Source organism: Rhinoderma darwinii, chromosome 1 (assembly GCF_050947455.1).
Source record: "Rhinoderma darwinii isolate aRhiDar2 chromosome 1, aRhiDar2.hap1, whole genome shotgun sequence".
In the NCBI taxonomy this organism is placed as follows: Eukaryota; Metazoa; Chordata; class Amphibia; order Anura; family Rhinodermatidae; genus Rhinoderma; species Rhinoderma darwinii.
In genome coordinates, this window is record NC_134687.1 from 191,802,093 (window position 1) to 191,821,181 (window position 19,089).

The 19,089-nt window shown below is 43.1% G+C and overlaps 1 protein-coding gene across 2 annotated transcripts in view; it reads right to left on the reverse strand.

Moving 5' to 3' along the window:
- Positions 1–19,089, reverse strand: part of CCSER1 (coiled-coil serine rich protein 1) — a 911,764-nt gene that overhangs the window by 772,535 nt on the left and 120,140 nt on the right. For both annotated transcript variants that reach the window (XM_075849774.1, XM_075849773.1), the window contains exons 2-3: positions 10,332–11,637; positions 6,787–6,974 (exon numbers count right to left, since the gene is read on the reverse strand). In XM_075849774.1, the coding sequence (XP_075705889.1) occupies positions 6,787–6,974; positions 10,332–11,619 (1,476 nt within the window). In that variant the 5' untranslated portion in view covers positions 11,620–11,637. The remainder of the gene's footprint in view (positions 1–6,786; positions 6,975–10,331; positions 11,638–19,089) is intronic.

The window sequence follows — 19,089 nt, forward strand, 5'->3', positions numbered from 1 at the left end:
AGGGGTTTTATTCGAAAATCTTCCTCCCCGGCCGGGGCAGGATTCTTCTTCGTTAAAAAGAGAGATGGATCTCTCCGACCCTGCATTGACTACCGTGGTCTCAATCAGATCGCGGTCAAGAACAAATACCCATTGCCACTCATTTCCGAGCTGTTTGATCTCATACGAGGAGCCAAAATTTTTTCCAAGCTAAATCTGCGGGGGGCCTATAATCGAATCCGGATTCGCCGGGGTGACGAATGGAAGACGGCGTTTAACACCCGCGATGGGCACTACGAATACCTAGCGATGCCCTTCGGACTGTGTAACGCTCCGGCAGTCTTTCAGGAGTTCGTTAATGACATCTTCCGAGATCTCCTCTACACGTGTGTTGTAGTTTATCTCGATGATATTCTAATTTTCTCCCCAGATCTGATGACCCATCGGAGGCATGTTCGTCAAGTTCTTCTGCGACTAAGAGAGAATCGCTTGTATGCCAAGTTAGAGAAATGCACCTTTGAAAAGAGGTCTTTGCCCTTCCTGGGCTATGTCATCTCAGATCAAGGCCTTAAGATGGACCCTGAGAAGTTAAAGTCTGTCCTGGAATGGCCACGTCCTCAAGGCCTAAGGGCCTTACAGCGGTTCCTGGGTTTCGCCAATTTCTACCGCCAGTTTATTCCGAACTTTTCTTCTCTGACGGCCCTCATGTCTACCCTTACCAAGAAGGGTGTGAACGCCAAGGTATGGACTCCAGAGGCAGAGTCCGCATTCATTAGCCTCAAGAAAGCCTTCACTTCAGCTTCGATCCTCCATCACCCTGACGTATCTCAGCAGTTCTCACTGGAAGTGGACGCTTCCTCTGTTGGTGCAGGCGCACTTCTGTTTCAGAGGAGCTCCAAAGGAAAGGCAGTAGTATGTGGCTACTACTCAAGACTGTTTTCCTCTGCTGAGCGCAATTATTCCATTGGAGATCGGGAGCTACTGGCTATCAAATTGGCTCTGGAGGAGTGGAGACATCTTCTGGAGGGCGCTGCTCACCCCATCCTGATCTTCACCGACCACAAGAATCTCACTTACCTTCAGTCCGCTCAAAGACTGAATCCTCGTCAAGCCAGGTGGTCACTGTTCTTCACCCGTTTCGAATTTCTGCTCCACTACCGTCCCGCTGACAAGAACGTGAGGCCGATGCCCTGTCCAGATCATTTGAAACGGAAGACACGGTGGAGTCCCTTCAGACGATCATAGACCCATCCTGCGTTGTCACCGCCAATCCTCTGCAGCTTAGAAATATCCCTCCGGGGAGAACTTTTGTTCGGTTGGCTGACAGAAAAATAATTCTCCGCTGGGGACACAGTTCTAAACTAGCTGGGCACGCCGGTGTCCGTAAAACCCAAGACCTGATCGCTCGTCACTTCTGGTGGCCCACGCTACCTAAGGATGTTCTGGACTTTGTCTCTGCTTGCACGGTGTGTGCCTCTAACAAAGTGACTCACAGCAAGCCTGCCGGCCTGCTTCAACCCCTGCCTGTACCCAGTGCCCCCTGGCAGCACATCACTATGGACTTCGTCACGGACCTTCCTCTCTCAGCAGGATGCAACACCATCTGGGTGGTGGTGGACCGGTTCTCTAAGATGGCACATTTTATCCCACTGACCGGCCTACCCTCTGCTCCTCGACTGGCAAGTTCCTTCATTCAGCACATCTTCCGCTTGCATGGCTTGCCTCTTCACATTGTGTCCGACCAGGGGGTTCAGTTTACCTCCATGTTCTGGAGAGCCCTCTGTAAACTCCTGGATGTGAGTTTGGACTTTTCCTCTGCCTATCACCCCCAGTCCAATGGGCAAGTTGAGAGGAACAACCAGATCATGGAGAATTATCTCCGCCACTTCATCTCTTCACAGCACGATAACTGGGTACAGCTTCTACCATGGGCGGAGTTTTCATATAATAACCACACAAGTGAGTCCACCACCTCCACTCCGTTTCATATCGTGTACAGTCAACATCCCAGAGTTCCTCTTCCAGTGTCGACTTCATCTCAGGTACCCGCTGCTGTCTCTGCATATGGGGACTTCCTGCAAATCTGGCAACAGACCCGGTCCTCTATTTTGCTGGCGGTAGATCGCATGAAGCGTAAGGCAGATACCAAGAGAAGAGTATCTTCCTGGGACTAAAGTCTGGCTGTCCTCTCGGAACATTCGCTTGAGGGTGCCTTCATACAAGTTTGCTCCCAGGTTCCTTGGTCCTTTCGAGATCCTGCAACAAATTAACCCTGTTTCCTATAAGCTGCGGCTGCCCCCTACCCTCAGAATCCCTAACTCCTTCCATGTGTCCCTCCTGAAACCAGTGGTCCTGAACCGCTACAGCAAGACCTCTAGTTCCACAGTTGCTCCCAGCGGTCCTTCTGATGTATTCGAGGTAAAGGAGATCCTGGACCGCAAGAGGGTAGGAGGAAGGACTTTCTATTTGGTGGACTGGAGAGGGTTTGGTCCTGAGGAGAGGTCCTGGGAGCCAGAAGAGAACCTCAGTGCCCCTACTATTATTAAAAAGTTCCTCTCTCACTCTGGCCCCAAGAAGAGGGGCGTAAGAGGGGGGATACTGTAGCGCCCATGGCCGCGGGCCGTCGGGCTTACTCACCTCCCGACGCCCGCAGCCATGGATCTGTGAGCGCTGGCCTCCGTCTCCCTCCAAGGAGATGCCAGCGTCACTTCCGCTCCGTCCGGCTGGGTCCCGCGCGCAATTAGGAAATCGTCATCACTATCAACTGCCACGATTTCCTGGTCTATAAGAAGGCCCCTGGCCTTCTAAATCCTTGCCTGAGCGTTGTTAGTCTTTCCCAGTCTGTCTCGCAAATGGTCCCTTAGTGTCTCCCGTTCCAGCTGTTACCCGTGCCCTGTTACCGTTCCTGTATTCCGTATTGTTCCTGTGCCTACCCGCGTTCAAGTGTCTTCTGCCACGTCAAGTGCCATCTGCCACGTCAAGTGTCTTATGCCACGTCAAGTGCCATCTGCCACGTCAAGTGCCATCTTCCACGTCAAGTGTCTTCTGCCACGTCAAGTGCCATCTGCCACGTCAAGTGCCATCTGCCACGTCAAGTGTCTACCGCTCATCGGATACTGCCCGCCACGTCTGGCGCCACTTGCCGCACCTGCCTCCACCCGTGCTGAAGCCACAGCCACCGCCCGGATTAATTCAGGTACCCAAGCATTACTGTCTGCCATTTTACCGTTGCATAGACTGTGACCTGGTCAGCTGCCTCCCCGCTACGGCGGAGCGGCCTAGTGGGTCCACAAACCCAGTGTCCGTGACACTCCTGCATCCCAAACACACATTTTTCGGTCTTCGCAAACAGTTTGTTTTCCCGAAGGACCTGGAGCACCTTCCTGACATGCTCAATGTGGGAGGACCAGTCCTTGGAAAGCACAAGTATGTCATCAAGGTACACTACAAGAAATACCCCCAGGTAATCGCTTAAAATCTCATTTATGAAATTCTGGAAGACCGCGGTAGCATTACACAACCCAAAGGGCATGACGAGGTATTCGAAATGACCTTCGGGCGTGTTAAACGCAGTCTTCCACTCATCCCCCTCTTTGATGCGGATAAGGTTATACGCCCCCCGTAGATCAAACTTAGAGAACCATTGGGCCCCCTGAACCTGATTAAAGAGATCAGGAATCAAAGGAAGGGGATACTGGTTCCTTACAGTGACCTTATTAAAGTTACGGTAGTCAATGCATGGCCTAAGACCACCATCCTTCTTCCCTAGGAAGAAGAAGCCAGCACCTACCGGAGAAGTAGAGGGGCGAATGTAACCCTTGGCCAGGCATTCCTGGATATACTCTCTCATGGCTTCACGTTCGGGACAAGAGAGATTAAATATCCTACCCTTAGGGAGCTTAGCTCCTGGTACCAAATCGATAGCGCAATCGTATTCTCTATGAAGAGGTAACACTTCGGAGGCCTCCTTAGAGAAAACATCAGCAAAGTCCTGAACAAACTCAGGTAGCGTGTTCACCTCCTCAAGGGGAGAAATAGAATTAACAGAAAAACATGACGTCAAGCATTCATTACCCCATTTGGTAAGATCTCCAGTATTCCAGTCAAACGTGGGATTATGCAACTGCAACCAGGGAAGGCCTAAAACCAAATCGGACGATAATCCCTGCATCAACAGTACAGAGCACTGCTCCAAATGCATGGAGCCAACAAGGAGTTCAAAAACAGGGGTATGCTGTGTAAAATAACCATTAGCAAGAGGAGTGGAGTCAATACCCACTACCGGGACAGCTTTAGGCAAATCAATCAAAGGCATAGCTAGAGACATAGAAAATTCCACAGACATGATATTAGCAGACGACCCTGAATCCACGAAGGCACTGCCGGTAGCAGACCTACCAGCAAAAGAGACCTGAAAGGGAAGCAAGATTTTATTACATTTCATATTTACGGGAAATACCTGTGCGCCCAAGTGACCTCCCTGATGATCACTTAGGCGCGGAAGTTTTCCGGCTGCTTATTCTTACGCCTAGGACAGGTGTTCACTTGATGCTTGTCATCCCCACAATAGAAGCAGAGACCATTCTTCCTGCGGAACTCTCTACGTTGTTGGGGGGACACGGAGGCCCCGAGTTGCATAGGTACCTCCGAGTTTTCCGTGGAAGAACGAAGCAACGGAACCTCGGGAGGCATCATGGGGGAGTCAGAGGAGAAAACACATAAACTTTCACGTTGTCGTTCCCTGAGACGTCGGTCAAGTCGTACCGCTAAAGCCATAACCTGGTCTAGGGAGTCAGAAGAGGGATAGCTAACTAGCAGGTCTTTCAGGGCATTCGACAGACCCAACCTAAACTGGCACCTTAAGGCAGGGTCATTCCACCGAGAAGCTACGCACCACTTCCTAAAGTCAGAGCAATACTCCTCAACAGGTCTCTTACCCTGACGTAAGGTCACCAGCTGACTCTCGGCAAAGGCAGTCCTGTCAGTCTCGTCATAAATGAGTCCGAGAGCAGAAAAGAAAAGATCAACGGAGGAAAGTTCAGGGGCGTCAGGAGCCAAGGAGAAGGCCCATTCTTGGGGCCCTTCCTGGAGCCGGGACATAATTATACCCACCCGCTGGCTCTCAGAACCTGAGGAGTGGGGCTTTAAACGAAAATAGAGCCTACAACTCTCCCGAAAGGAGAGAAAAGTCTTCCGGTCCCCTGAGAACCGGTCAGGCAACTTGAGGTGGGGTTCAAGAGGTGAGGTGAGGGGCACTACCATGGTAGCATCAGGCTGGTTGACCCTCTGAGCCAGGGCCTGGACCTGTAGGGAGAGACCATGCATTTGCTGAACCAGGGTCTCAAGGGGGTCCATAGTGGTGTGAGGGACCAGGGTAGAGTAGGTATATGGCTTGTGATTATGTAATGACAGGGATAGGGAAACAGACAAGTGAGCCCTAATCTACCCGCCACTCAGTCCCTGCCTACTTGCAACGACCCGCCCTAGGCGACGGGGTACAACTGGGCGACGGTTCCTACACTCAGTAAGTGCACGACAGACAACCAGACAAGGAAACACAGAACAAAGGGAAACGGGGCAGTTGCCCATGGCAAAACAGTGAGCAACAATAGTAGTAAACGAGCCGAGTCAAACCAGGAGTGTACGAGGTACCAAACGCGGAGCAGAAGAGTAGTCAGTAAGCCTGGGTCAATACGAAGCAGGGACAAGTAGTTCAAGAAGCTGCAGCAGGGCCAGGAAACCAACAGAGAAGAATCAAAGCAAGGAGGAACAGGAAAGGCAGGTATAAATAGACAGAGGGCGGGAGCTAGCTCCGTCTGGCCAGGCTGTGATAGGCTCTCCCACTCCTAAGCCTGCCATCCTGAGTGGTGGAAGATGGAGTCAGTCTCACAGACATAGAACCAGGTGCAGACTGATTACCTATGGGCATGGATACAGAAGCTGTGCCTGGCAGATCCTTAACACTAGGGCTGGATCAATGGCTGGTTACATAATTTGTGTTTTTTTTTTTCTTTTCTCTCTCTCTCCCTTTCCCACGTGATCGTTTCTAGGGTTTTATTGGGGACATTGTTTATTTATTAAAGTCTCTTCAATTGTGTCTATTATCCCTAATAGAGCCTGTGGACGGCAGAATAGCGCGGGTCGGGAGGCTCTTTACTACCGATTATTAAATAAACTTTCTTTCACATTAAGTAATTGGCCAATTTAGTGCTGTCATTGGTGTGATCTCGTCATGTGAACACTGAGTTCACATGACGGTTTGCCCCATGTACCGGCTATTCTGAGTTGTTTCACTGGGATCTCAGGGATTGAATGTCAATAAATCCCTATGGGGACAATGTTTGTTCTATATAACAATTTGTTGGAATATAATGTTAATTTTTACACTATTTTTTTCCTGTTATGTAGCATAAAGTACTTTGGTATAATTCAACAATAATAAAAAATATATTGGAAAAAAAATAATTGTTATTTAGCGTACAAAAGTGCATATCAATTTACCCACTCCATGACTCCCTAATACTGTATGTGGATTAATTCATAATCCGCATGTCAACGGGAATCTTTGGATGGATTGAATTAACATGTTTGAGGTTTACTGTACTTTAGTGATCCTCAAACTTGAATAAAATAGGCAAATTTCTGTTTTTTATTGGTTGGGTAGACTGATGAGATTTCAGAAGATCGATTCAATAATTTATTCTCTTGAGTATGTGATAACTATCATTTTAAAATGGTCTAACATTATGTAGTCACAATAATAATGTTATTATCATACAATAAAAAAAAAAAAAATATTTCACTTACCATGCTATTCATTTTTGAAGACGTTGAGATTGTTCTCTGTTTTCGGAAATGCGACCCTTCTTCTGAATTTCCCTCTTTTGGTTTGAAAGTCATCCTGCTGCCCCCTGCTGTCCCCTCTGAGGATGATCGCAAACGCCTTTCTGAATATCGCCCGTCCCGGTGTGGGCTGAAACTACTGGCATAGTTAACTGTGAACACACAGATTGAAGTATTTATTAAAATTAAATACAATTGGTTCTATTGTTTGAAAAAAATTACTTTCCTGTCCCTAGAATTAAATAAATCAATATGTATTTAGTTTATGGCTTTTAATTGGTAATAAAAATTCAATAGCTACATATAAGATAAAAAATTAACAAACTAAAGACATGCAGTCATATTTGTGTAGTATTAGCATTTCTTTTTATCTACAGTACAATGTGACGAAGCATGAGTAGGTGAGTAGACAGACAGCCACGTCCATGCTTTCAGCTCCAAGTATGAAGCAGCTTAAAGAGGAGCTGTCAGCTCCCCTGAAATGTCTGTTTTAGTAAATACTTGTATTCCTCATAATATACCAATTCTGGAGCAGCTTTTCTTAAAACTCTGCGTTGTATGATTCCTTTTATTTTTCCTAGAAAGTTTTGGAAATATTGACAACTGGGTGTTACCAGTTGTGGGTGTGTCACTACACAGTTTGACACTATCCAATCAGTGGTCACAGTCTCAGACTATGTAGGAACACACCCTTTTGATAAAGGGAATGGTAACACCCAGTGGAATACCAGAGAAACAGCACAACGTAGAGTTGACGGGTCCTCTTAAAGAGGTTCTGTCACCAGATTTTGCAACCCCTATTTGCTATTGCAGCAGATCGGCGCTGCAATGTAGATTACAGTAACTTTTTTATTTTTAAAAAACGAGCATTTTTGGCCAAGTTATGACCATTTTTGTATTTATGCAAATGAGGCTTGCAAAAGTCCAACTGGGCGTGTTTAAAGTAAAAGTCCAACTGGGCGTGTATTATGTGCGTACATCGGGGCGTTTTTACTACTTTTACTAGCTGGGCGTTCTGACGAGAAGTATCATCCACTTCTCTTCAGAACGCCCAGCTTCTGGCAGTGCAGACACAGAGCGTGTTCTCGAGAGATCACGCTGTGACGTCACTCACAGGTCCTGCATCGTGTCGGACGAGCGAGGACACATCGGCACCAGAGGCTACAGTTGATTCTGCAGCAGCATCGGCGTTTGCAGGTAAGTCGATGTAGCTACTTACCTGCAAACGCTGATGCTGCTGCTGAATCAACTGTAGCCTCTGGTGCCAATGTGTCCTCACTCGTCCGACACGATGCAGGACCTGTGAGTGACGTCACAGAGTGATCTCTCGAGAACACGGCTGTGTCTGCACTGCCAGAAGCTGGGCGTTCTGAATAGAAGTGGATGATACTTCTCGTCAGAACGCCCAGATAGTAAAAGTAGTAAAAACGCCCAGATGTACGCACATAATACACGCCCAGTTGGACTTTTACTTTAAACACGCCCACTTGGACTTTTGCAAGCCTCATTTGCATAAATTAAAAAATGGTCATAACTTGGCCAAAAATGCTCGTTTTTTAAAAATAAAAACGTTACTGTAATCTACATTGCAGCGCCTATCTGCTGCAATAGCAGATAGGGGTTGCAAAATCTGGTGACAGAGCCTCTTTAAATAGAAATCAACATAAGAAGACGGACCCTTTGCTTGTGGCTCCCCAGCATTTGTTATACAGACAAAAGCTCAAGGAACTTTAAGCACCCACATCTCCCACAAGTCCATCTTGAACCATATGGTTTACTTTTAGTAAACACTTGGCAGGATAACATAATGCGTTTCCAGGATAAAGATTATGGTATTCATACCATATATTTGATTGGTCCCTGTAGAATGAAGAAAGAGAAGACTGATAGGTGTCTGTGCACTGTCACTCTTTAGGAGGTAAGGATCAGACCCTTTTTGGACTTATTATACTGGTTTCCTGACAGCAGTACCAACTATATTGCCCTAATGATGGCCCTGATCATGGATATGACTGAACAGAGGCAACACTATATTTATCATCAAAATACAAAGAGATTAAGCATAGAAACATACTTGTATATATTGTTGCAACGTGCAAAATAGAGACCCAAGAACAATGCTAAATATCATTTAATTATCTTTTGATATATGAACTAGATAAGTATCAGCTAAGCATAAATTTGACAGGTTGATAAACCATCTTGGCATATTATCTGTGGAACTAAATATCAAAAATTCACCAGGTTTATATCTAATTAGGACTGAAAACCCGTTTGGTATTCTAATTACAGACAATACTGGCATTTTATGACAATTTTAGATTGCCATAGGGTAGAAATTATTAGTGGGTATTATAAAATGTGAAAAATTTAATTAAAATAGATGCTTTTGCTCAAGTTGAAAGAATTGTGATGCTGCTCATACATAATAGTTTGGGAAGGGGAGAACTTTGAACCGTCGGTTCTATGTATATTTTATTAGCTTGGTGTATTCGTTATTTACATAAAGGATTTATTACTTAGAAGGCACAGTTATTTCCTCTGCCATTTAATTCAATTTTAACTAACTTTAGATGAAGGTATACCAATGAAAAAGTGTGATAATTCAAATGCCTTGTAAAAAGAAACATCAGTACACAAGTATAATCATCCAAGGCTTAAAAATAGCACAATTACACCTTAAAGGGGTTTATAAGACCTAAAATATAAAAGTAATAAACTTTCTAAAATACTTCCAATTCCACTTCATTATCCTGACATAAGAACCACAGTGACGTGAGATATCACTATGGATATAACATCACCATGGGCGTGACTACAGCCGTAGCAGCCATATCAACCTTTATGAGGCCCAAGGGTTGAGGGGACACAAAACATTGTTCCATTTTGTGGGTTAGTGGCTTTCTGCTATCTTGGGTTGTGTGTGGGTTCTCTGACAGAGTATATGGCAATACTTTCTATACCTTTAAATATTGCTACTCATAATGTTTACGTTTCCGCTCACTAGATTATTGCGATGGGTCAGATTAATTCTAGTTACGCCTTTGAACATTACCATGCGGTTTAACAATGTGGTCATGTAAGTTTCATAACTAGAGTGATAACCTTTCTCTAGGTGTAGTCAATCATCTGGGGTGTAGTGGGTGAACCCCCTTACCCAATTATCCTCCCTTCCATTACTTTTTCACATCTTTCTACCTTCTTTTTTAAGTTTGGAGCTAGGTAAAGAAAATGTTGTCAACGTGGAGGCTCAGTTTTTAGCACTATTGCCTTGTAGCAGTAGGGGCCTGGCTTTAAACCTGATCAAAGACATAATTTGCATGGAGTATGGATTTTCTCCCTGTCCAGAAACTCTGGTTTCTTCCTACATTCAATATATATAGGCAAATTAGATTGTGAGACTCATTGGGGACGGGGACTGGTGTGAATGGTGACAATCTCTGTACAACACTGCTGAATATGTTGGTGCTACATAAGCAATTGGAAATAAATAAGTCTGGATACTATACCTCTAGAATGACCATGCTGAGTCACAGCAGACTGTGTCTCGAAAGAAGCAATTCCATTTGTTTCTTGCAATGAATGATGATTTGTCATAGTGGATGTTGCACAGTGTTGATGATATACTGCTGGCTCAGATCTCTTTGGAAAAGTTTGTGTGGAGTAGGAGTGCTCTCCATTTTGAAACACTGGCTTGTCTATAGGTTGTTCCCGGGTACCATTTATAATATTATAAGCATTGCTAGAAGACAGTTCACAAATAGGTAACAGTTGTTTCGAACATACAAGAGACGAGTTTGACTCCGATCTCTTCACAACTGCCTCCACTTTGGGTTTTGTAAGGGACAAACCATCACATTGGGAGTTGTCTTCCACTACTTCTATATCATGTTTTTTGTGTGTAGTAATGGATATTGGGGCGACAACATTTTGTGAGGTTGAAACCGGATTGCAAAAATGCTGTTTGCTGGAATGCTGATTTGTACTGTTTGGCAGAGAATCAGCTTCAGAGGCCGAATCATCCATAAAGGTGAAGTCTGATGGTGTTTGCGGAGCAGTTGTATGATCGGTTGAAACAAGGGGTGACTGCAATGAGTGTTCTATATAATCTGTTACTTCAATTGTGTCATGTTGTACAGTCTTGGCAAGTAAAGAACTTGTTTCGATATGAGTGTGAACTTCTTCTTTACATCCGGATGTTTGTGTTGGTGAAGGTGTTGGGCACGGAGATCCATGTTTGGAGAACCTGTAATGGGATGAAAATGACCTAGGAAGAAGTTTCCTTGAGGAATGTTTAACAGAGCGCCGGGTTTGATCCTCTATAAATCCTGAGTCATCTCCTTCACGGTTACCCAAACAGTTTGTGAACACATTTTTATGAGTTGAATGTACCTTCTTTCCTTCAAAGTTTTCAGTAAAAGATCTTGTGATTTTTTTTCTACATAAGCCAGGAATACTCGTGGAGCCCTTTAATTTGACATTAGACTGCTCTTCCACATTAAGATTCTTCAGTGTATTTTGGGCTGCCTCAGTATTATTTGTTTCTTGACTACATTCATATTTTTGAGCATTCTCTTTTTTATAATGAAAACTTAAAGATGGAGTGCGAAAGATACTTCGCCGTTTTCCAGTACTACCGGAGCTAGAATTGGTGCTAGAAGGGGAAGAACTGTGCAGTCCACTGGTATTATTGGAAGAAGGTGAGGAAGGCAAGGAGTCTTGTCTCCGGCTTAAAGTGCGTCTAAATATTGGCAGCCTGGAGACAAGTGTTGAGCGCTTTGTTCCTATGTCCCCCATCAGAACTAAGGTTTGTACCTGTGAAAACACAATAAGTATAGATTTGTAAATGGTGTAGCTTACAGTCATGGCAACAGACACATAAATCCATGTACGGTTATAGCAGAGATAACATTTCCATTTAACTAGATGTTTTGTGCACTAGTAGGAAGCAGTTCTGAAGAAAACCACAAAACATTTCAATATCAGGGTTAAATAACAAACTCTGCTTTGCTATTTCTGTAATTTTTTTTTCTTTAACCCCTTGCGTACCTTCGCCACAATAGTACGTCGCTGGCCTCTTATTGCAGCGTACCTTCGCCGTACTATTGCGGAGAAGGAATAAACTGTCACTATGTGAAATCACATAGTGATATAACAGCGGTGGCAGCTGTCATTGACAGCTAACCGTCTCTGCTACCGGCCTTGGGACCAATTAGCAGTCCCCAATGCCGACGATTGCTGTGATTGGTCAGTCTCTAAAGACTGACCAATCACAGCCGTCTGTGACGTCGTCTGCAGGAGAAAGCTCCTGTCACTTTCTCTGATCTCCTCATTTCTGTGAGATCCGTGAGGAGATCAGAGAAAGCAGTGTAAAAAAAACAAAACACTATTTTTATTAAACCCTTCCCGAAAATGGGCGTACAGTAACGCCCTGAGGATGAAGCGGGCACAGGAGCTGTGCTCGCTCCATTTTCATCGGATGTCGGCTGTAATATACAGCCGACATCCCACTGCAACTACAGCGATCACTGTCCTCTCCGATCGCTGTAGTTTAACCCCTTAAATGCTGCTGTCAATAGCGACAGCGGCATTTAAGTGATTGATACAGAGGGAGGGGGCTCCCTCTGCACCCCATTGCCCCACCCCCGCGAAAAATCGCGGCGTTCTGATGGTTGCAATGGCAACCAGGAAGCCTAGCAACGGCTTCCTGGTTGCCAGGTACGTGAGCCTATTAGGTCCTGCCCAAGGCAGGATGTAATAGGCTCAACTGTCAGTTGTAAAGTGACAGTTACAATACACTGCACTACACAAGTACATGCAGAAGTAGTGCAGTGCATTGTACAGGGGATCAGAAGATCAGATCTTCCAGTCCCCTAGTATGTGTAAAATAAAAAGTGAAAAAAAGTAAAAAAAAAAGTTTTAGATAAATAAATAAATAAAAGTTTTACGTAATAAAAACAATAATCGCCTTGTTTCCCTGATAAAGCCATTTATAATTAGAAAAAAAATGAAAAAAAAGACAAAAACTAGACATAATAGGTATTGCCGCGTTCGTATTGGCCTGACCTAAAAAAATATCATATTATTTATCCCGCACGGTGAACACCGTAAAAAAAATACCATAAAAAACAATGGCAGAATTTCCTTTTTTGGTCACGTTGTTTCCAAAAAAATGGAATAAAAAGTGATCAAAAAGTCGCGCGTAGCCAAACATGGTACCAATAAAAACTACAGTGTGTCACGCAAAAAACAAGCCCTCACAAAGCTCTGTCGACAAAAAAATAAAAAAGTTATGGCTCTCAGGACATGGTGACATTAAAACATTTTATTTAGAAAAAAGTGTTTTTATTTTGTAAAAGTAGTAAAACATATAAAAACTATATAAATTTGGTATTGCCATAATCGTATGAAACCGCAGAATAAAATAAACATGTTGTTTATGCTGCACAGAGAACACCGGTAAAAAATGATAAAAAAAATAATGAAAGAATTTCTGTTTTTTGGTCTCCTCACCTCACAAAAAATGGAATAAAAACTGATCAAATTATCGCATGTACCCCAAAATGATACTAATAAAAACGACAGCTCGTCCCATGAAAATCAAGCACTCACGTAGCTCGTCAACAGAAAAATAAAAAGTTATGACTCTTGGAACGCAATAATGCAAAACGACGGCCCAGACTAATTTATATGTGCAGCAGTTCTTCACCTAAAACCCCACGTCATCATTTGCAGCCCCCACTGGTAGACCCTGTAAATGCAGCGGAAACTATGACATTTTGGGGTCTATGCTACATATGGGGCTAGTGAAGAAGTCAAAGATTAGGCAATACTGGAGTGCGGATGTTTTGTACAATACCACAGACACCCTTTAGAAGTGCGACTCCTGCACCCAATAATCCGGCCTGTGCATAAAGGATTGGTTCAAAGCGTACGTCACTATCCATGGATCATTTTATTATTCATTTTCCCCATTATTACATCATCCTATTATGACCTGTTGCACTCCGCCCAGCTTACATATACCCTGATGTACTCCACATAGCTTACATATACCCTGATGTACTCCACATAGCTTACATATACCCTGATGTACTCCGCACAGTTTACATATACACTGATACACTCCGCCCAGCTAACATATACCCTGATGAACTCCGCCCAGCTTACATATACCCTGATGTACTCCGCCCAGCTTACATATACCCTGATGTACTCCGCCCAGCTTACATATACCCTGATGTACTCCGCCCAGCTTACATATACCCTGATGTACTCCACACAGCTTACATATACCCCCACATTATAAACTGAAACACCAGTAAAACACTAAACAAAACTACTACCAAGCAAAATCTGCGCTCCAAAAGCCAAATGGCGCTCCTTCTGGGCCAGGCAGTGTGCCCAAACAGCAGTTTATGACCACATATGGGGTATTACCGTACTCTGGAGAACCGCTTAACAATTTATTGGGCGTATGTCTCCAGTGGTACAAGCTGGGCCCAACACATTGGGCACTGAAATAGCATATCTGTGGAAAATGGCAATTTTCAATCTGCATCATCCACTGTGCACTAATTTCTGCAAAACCTTTGGGGGTCAAAATGCTCACTACACTTCTAGATGAATTCCTTGAGGGGTGTAGTTTCCTAAATGGGGTCACTTCTCGGGAGTTTTCACTGTACTGGTACCTCAGCGCAATGCAACATGGCGTCAAAAACAAATTTTGTAAAATCTCCAATGCAAAAACGAAATTGCAATTTTTCCGTTTAAACCCTTGCCGTATGTCCAAATAGCCGTTTACAACCACATATGGGGTATTTCCGTACTCAGGAGAAATTGTGTAACACATTTTGGGGTGTCTTTTCTCCTGTATTCCTTGTGGAAATGAAAAATTCTGAGCTAAATCTACAGGTTATTGGAAAAAAAAATATTTTTAATTTTCACGGACCAATTCTAATAAAATCTATAAAACACCTGAGGGCTCAAAATGCTCACTACACCTCTAATTTAATTCTTTCAGGGGTATAGTCTCCAAATTGGGATCACATCTGGGGAATTTCTAATGTACTGGTACTTCAGGAACTCTGTAAATGCGACATGGCCCCCAGAAACCAATTCAGCAAAATCTGAGCTGCAAAATCCAAATGGTGCTCCGTCCCTTCTGAGCCCTGCCGTGGGTCCAAACAGCAGTTTATTACCAAATATGGGGTATTACCGTAATGAGGAGAAATTGCTTTACAAATGTTGAGGTGCTTTTTCTCCTTTATTCCTTATAAAAATTAGAAAATTCAGTTTTTTTTCCCAAAAAAAAGTCTCTTTTCATCTTCACAGACTAATTCCAATAAATTCAGCAAAAAACCTGTGGGGTCAAAATGCTAACTATACCACTAGAAAAATTCCTTGAGGGGTATAGTTTCAAAAATGGGGTCACTTTTGGGGGGATTCCACTGTTTATGTCCCTCCAGGGCGTTGCAAACGTGACACGGCACCGAAAACCATTCCAGTAAAATCAGAGCTCCAAAATCCAAATGGGGGTCCTTCCCTTCTGAGCCCTGCTGTGGGTCCAAACAGCAGTTTATTACCACATATGGGGTATTTCTGTAATCGCGAGAAATTGCTTTACAAATGTTGGGGTGCTTTCTCTCTTTTATTTCTTGCAAAAATTTGAAATTTTTACGTTTTTCCAGAAAAAAGTAGATTTTCATTTTCACAGACTAACTCCAGAAAATATAGCAAAATACCTGTGGGGTCAAAATGCTAACTATACCCCTAGATAAATTCCCTGAGGGGTGTAGTTTAAAAAAATGGGGGTCACTTTTGGGGGTTTCCACTGTTTTGGCACCACAAGACCTCTTCAAACCTGACATGGTGCCTAAAATATATTCTGAAAAAAGGAGGCCCCAAAATCCACTAGATGCTCCTTTGCTTCTGAGGCCTGTGTTTCAGTCCATTAGCACACTAGGGCCACATGTGGTATATTTCTAAAAACTGCAGAATCTGGGCAATAAATATTGAGTTGTGTTTCTCAGGTAAAACCTTCTGTGGTATAGAAAAAAATGTATTACATATGAATTTTGTAAAAAAAAAAATGAAATTTGAAAATTTCAGCTCTACTTTCCTTCAATTCCTGTAAAACGCCTATAGGGTTGAAACACTTTCTGAATGCTGTTTTGGATACTTTGAGGGGTGCAGTTTTCAAAATGGGCTGTTTTATGGGGATTTCTAATATATAGGGCACTCAAAACCCCTTCAGAACTGAACTCGTCCCTGAAAAAATAGCTTTTTTAAATTTTCTTAAAAATATGAGAAATTGCTGCTAAAGTTCTAAGCCTTGTAACGTCCTAGAAAAATAAAAGGATGTTCAAAAAACTATGCAAACATAAAGTAGACTTATGGGAAATGATAATTAGTAACTATTTTGTGTGGTATTACTATCTGTTTTACAAGCAGATACATTTAAAATTGGAAAAATCATAATTTCTTCATATTTTCTCTACATTTTGGTGGTTTTCACAAATAAGCAATTAATTTATCGACCAAATTTTTGCGCTAACCTAAAGTACAATATGATATGTCACGAGAAAACAATCTCAGAATCAATTGGATAGGTAAAAACATTCCAGAGTTATTACCACATAAAGTGACACATGGGTCTGGTCCTCAAGGCCAAAATGAGCTGGGTACTCAAGGGGTTAAAAAAACTATTGTAAATAAAAGCAAGAAAAAAAAAAATATTTCCTATTTTTACAACGCAAACAAAACCGATGCATTATCCTCCCTTAATTGATAGCTATCTTGTAATTCATTATGCAAGTTTATCTTTAAAGAGGACCTGTCAACTCTCCTGACATGTCTGTTTTCATAAATACTTGTATTCTCTATGAAATGACAATTCTGGAGCATCTTGGCTTGGAATTTTGCAATGTGCCGTTCCTCTGTTATTCCTCCTGGAAATGTATGATTAAGTTGATTACTGGACATTACCATTTGCTTTTGTCCATTGGGTGTGTCCCTACACAATCTGACATTGTTACCACTGTTTGGACAGTGACAAAGTGTGTATGGACAGCCCCTTTGACAAGGGGAATTGTAACACCCCGTTGTTAATTGAATAATACATTTCCAGGCAGAATAACAGAGAAGTGGCACAATGCAGCATTCTAAGAAAAGGTGCTTGTGAATTGTTACTTTGTGGGGAATATAAGTATTTGCTAAAATAGTAAAGTAGAGCTAACAGGTCCTCTTTTACTGCGGGACAATTTTCCCACTCTTAATGCACACAAATAAGACCTTCATTATAAAATGAAAAAAAATCATATTATATCCCCTTTACCCATTTATTTTCTGAAAATAGACACCTGGTCCATTGAAAATGCCACCCAGCACTTTATACTCATGGCATGGGCACCTTCATACAATTTTGCATGAAAGCGTAGCATTTTGTAATAAAAAAACAAGCACACAGATTTGAGTTTATGGCTGAGGGTATGTTCACACGAGGGCGTCTGTAACGGCTGAAATTACGGGGATGTTTCAGCCTGAAAACATCCCTGTAATTTCAGCCGTAACGGCATGTGCAGGCGCTTGAACGCCGCGTCCATTACGGACGTAATTGGCGCTGCTATTCATTGGAGTCAATGAATAACGGCTCCAATTACTGCCAAAGAAGTGACAGGTCACTTCTTTGACGCGGGCGTCTATTTACGCGCCGTCATTTGACAGCGGCGCGTAAATTACGCCTCGTGTGAACAGACAAACGTCTGCCCATTGCTTTCAATGGGCAGATGTTTGTCAGCGCTATTGAGGGGCTATTTTCGGACGTAATTCGGGGCAAAAACGCCCGAATTACGTCCGTAATTAGTGCGTGTGAACATACCCTAAATGTCTGACCCAATTAGAACCTTAGATGCATAATGCCTCCTTTAAATAAAAGTACAAGATGCTTGAGCGTATGCCAATGTATATATACACATATCTTCTTAAAATCATCAAAACTGAGGAGACCAAAAATATTTGTGATCCAGATAGCACATACTGTATATATCCTCTTTGATTGATAAAGGGGGAGGGGTTGATAAAATGAAGAATGTTATGTATCACCCCCCTCCTGCTCATCAACGTTAAACAAAATCTTTTTTCCATATCTTATATAGCCCTTATATTCTGGTCATGGCAAGCATTTAGAGTCATGATGTATAACATACGTCCTTGGCATTGAAATGGTTAAAGAGCTTATGTCACCATGTTTTGAATAAGAACTAATATCAGTTTATCATATAGTCTTGATAGGCATTCAGTTAAATAGTGTCTCTTATTTTCACAGTGACATTTTTCAGATCATTTTAACTTGGCATGAGCAGGTTTAAGGAGATGGGCTATCTATAGGGTTGAGCTTGAACACTTATTCAGTGAGGGTATGTTCACACGGCGGGGGTCCGTAACGGCTGAAATTACGGGGATGTTTCAGCCTGAAAACATCCCCGTAATTTCAGCCGTACCGGCATGTGCAGGCGCTTGAACGCCGCGTCAATTACGGCCGTAATTAGCGCTGCTATTCATTGGAGTCAATGAATAGCGGCTCCAATTACGGCCAAAGAAGTGACAGGTCACTTCTTCTACGCGGGCGTCTATTTACGCGCCGTCATTTGACAGCGGCGCGTAAATATACGCCTCGTGTGAACAGACAAACGTCTGCCCATTGCTTTCAATGGGCAGATGTTTGTCAGCGCTATTGAGGCGCTATTTTCAGACGTAATTCGGGGCAAAAACGCCCGAATTACGTCCGTAAATAGGCTCAGCAGCTCCCGTACCCGGCCATTCAGAGGTCAGCACATTGTTGCTTGAAGTTGCTATACTATGTATTCTAATAGGGCTCGGCATTATCATCAAACTAGCTTTAAAGGTACGCTATCATCTTAAAGAGGCTCTGTCACCAGATTATAAGTGCCCTATCTCCTACATAATGTGATCGGCGTTGCAATGTAGATAACAACACTGTTTTTTATTTTTAAAAACTATAATTTTTTTAGGAAGTTATGAGCAATTTTCAATTTATGCTAATTACTTTCTTAATGCCCAACTGGGCATTTTTAGCTTTTGACCAAGTGGGCGTTGTAAAGAGGAGTGTATGATGCTGACCAATCAGCCTCGTACACTTCTCTCCAGTCATACTCAGCACAGCGTGATCTAGCGAGATCATGCTGTGCTGTCACATACACACACATTAACTTCACTTGGGTAAAGTTTGTGTGGGACTTAATCACT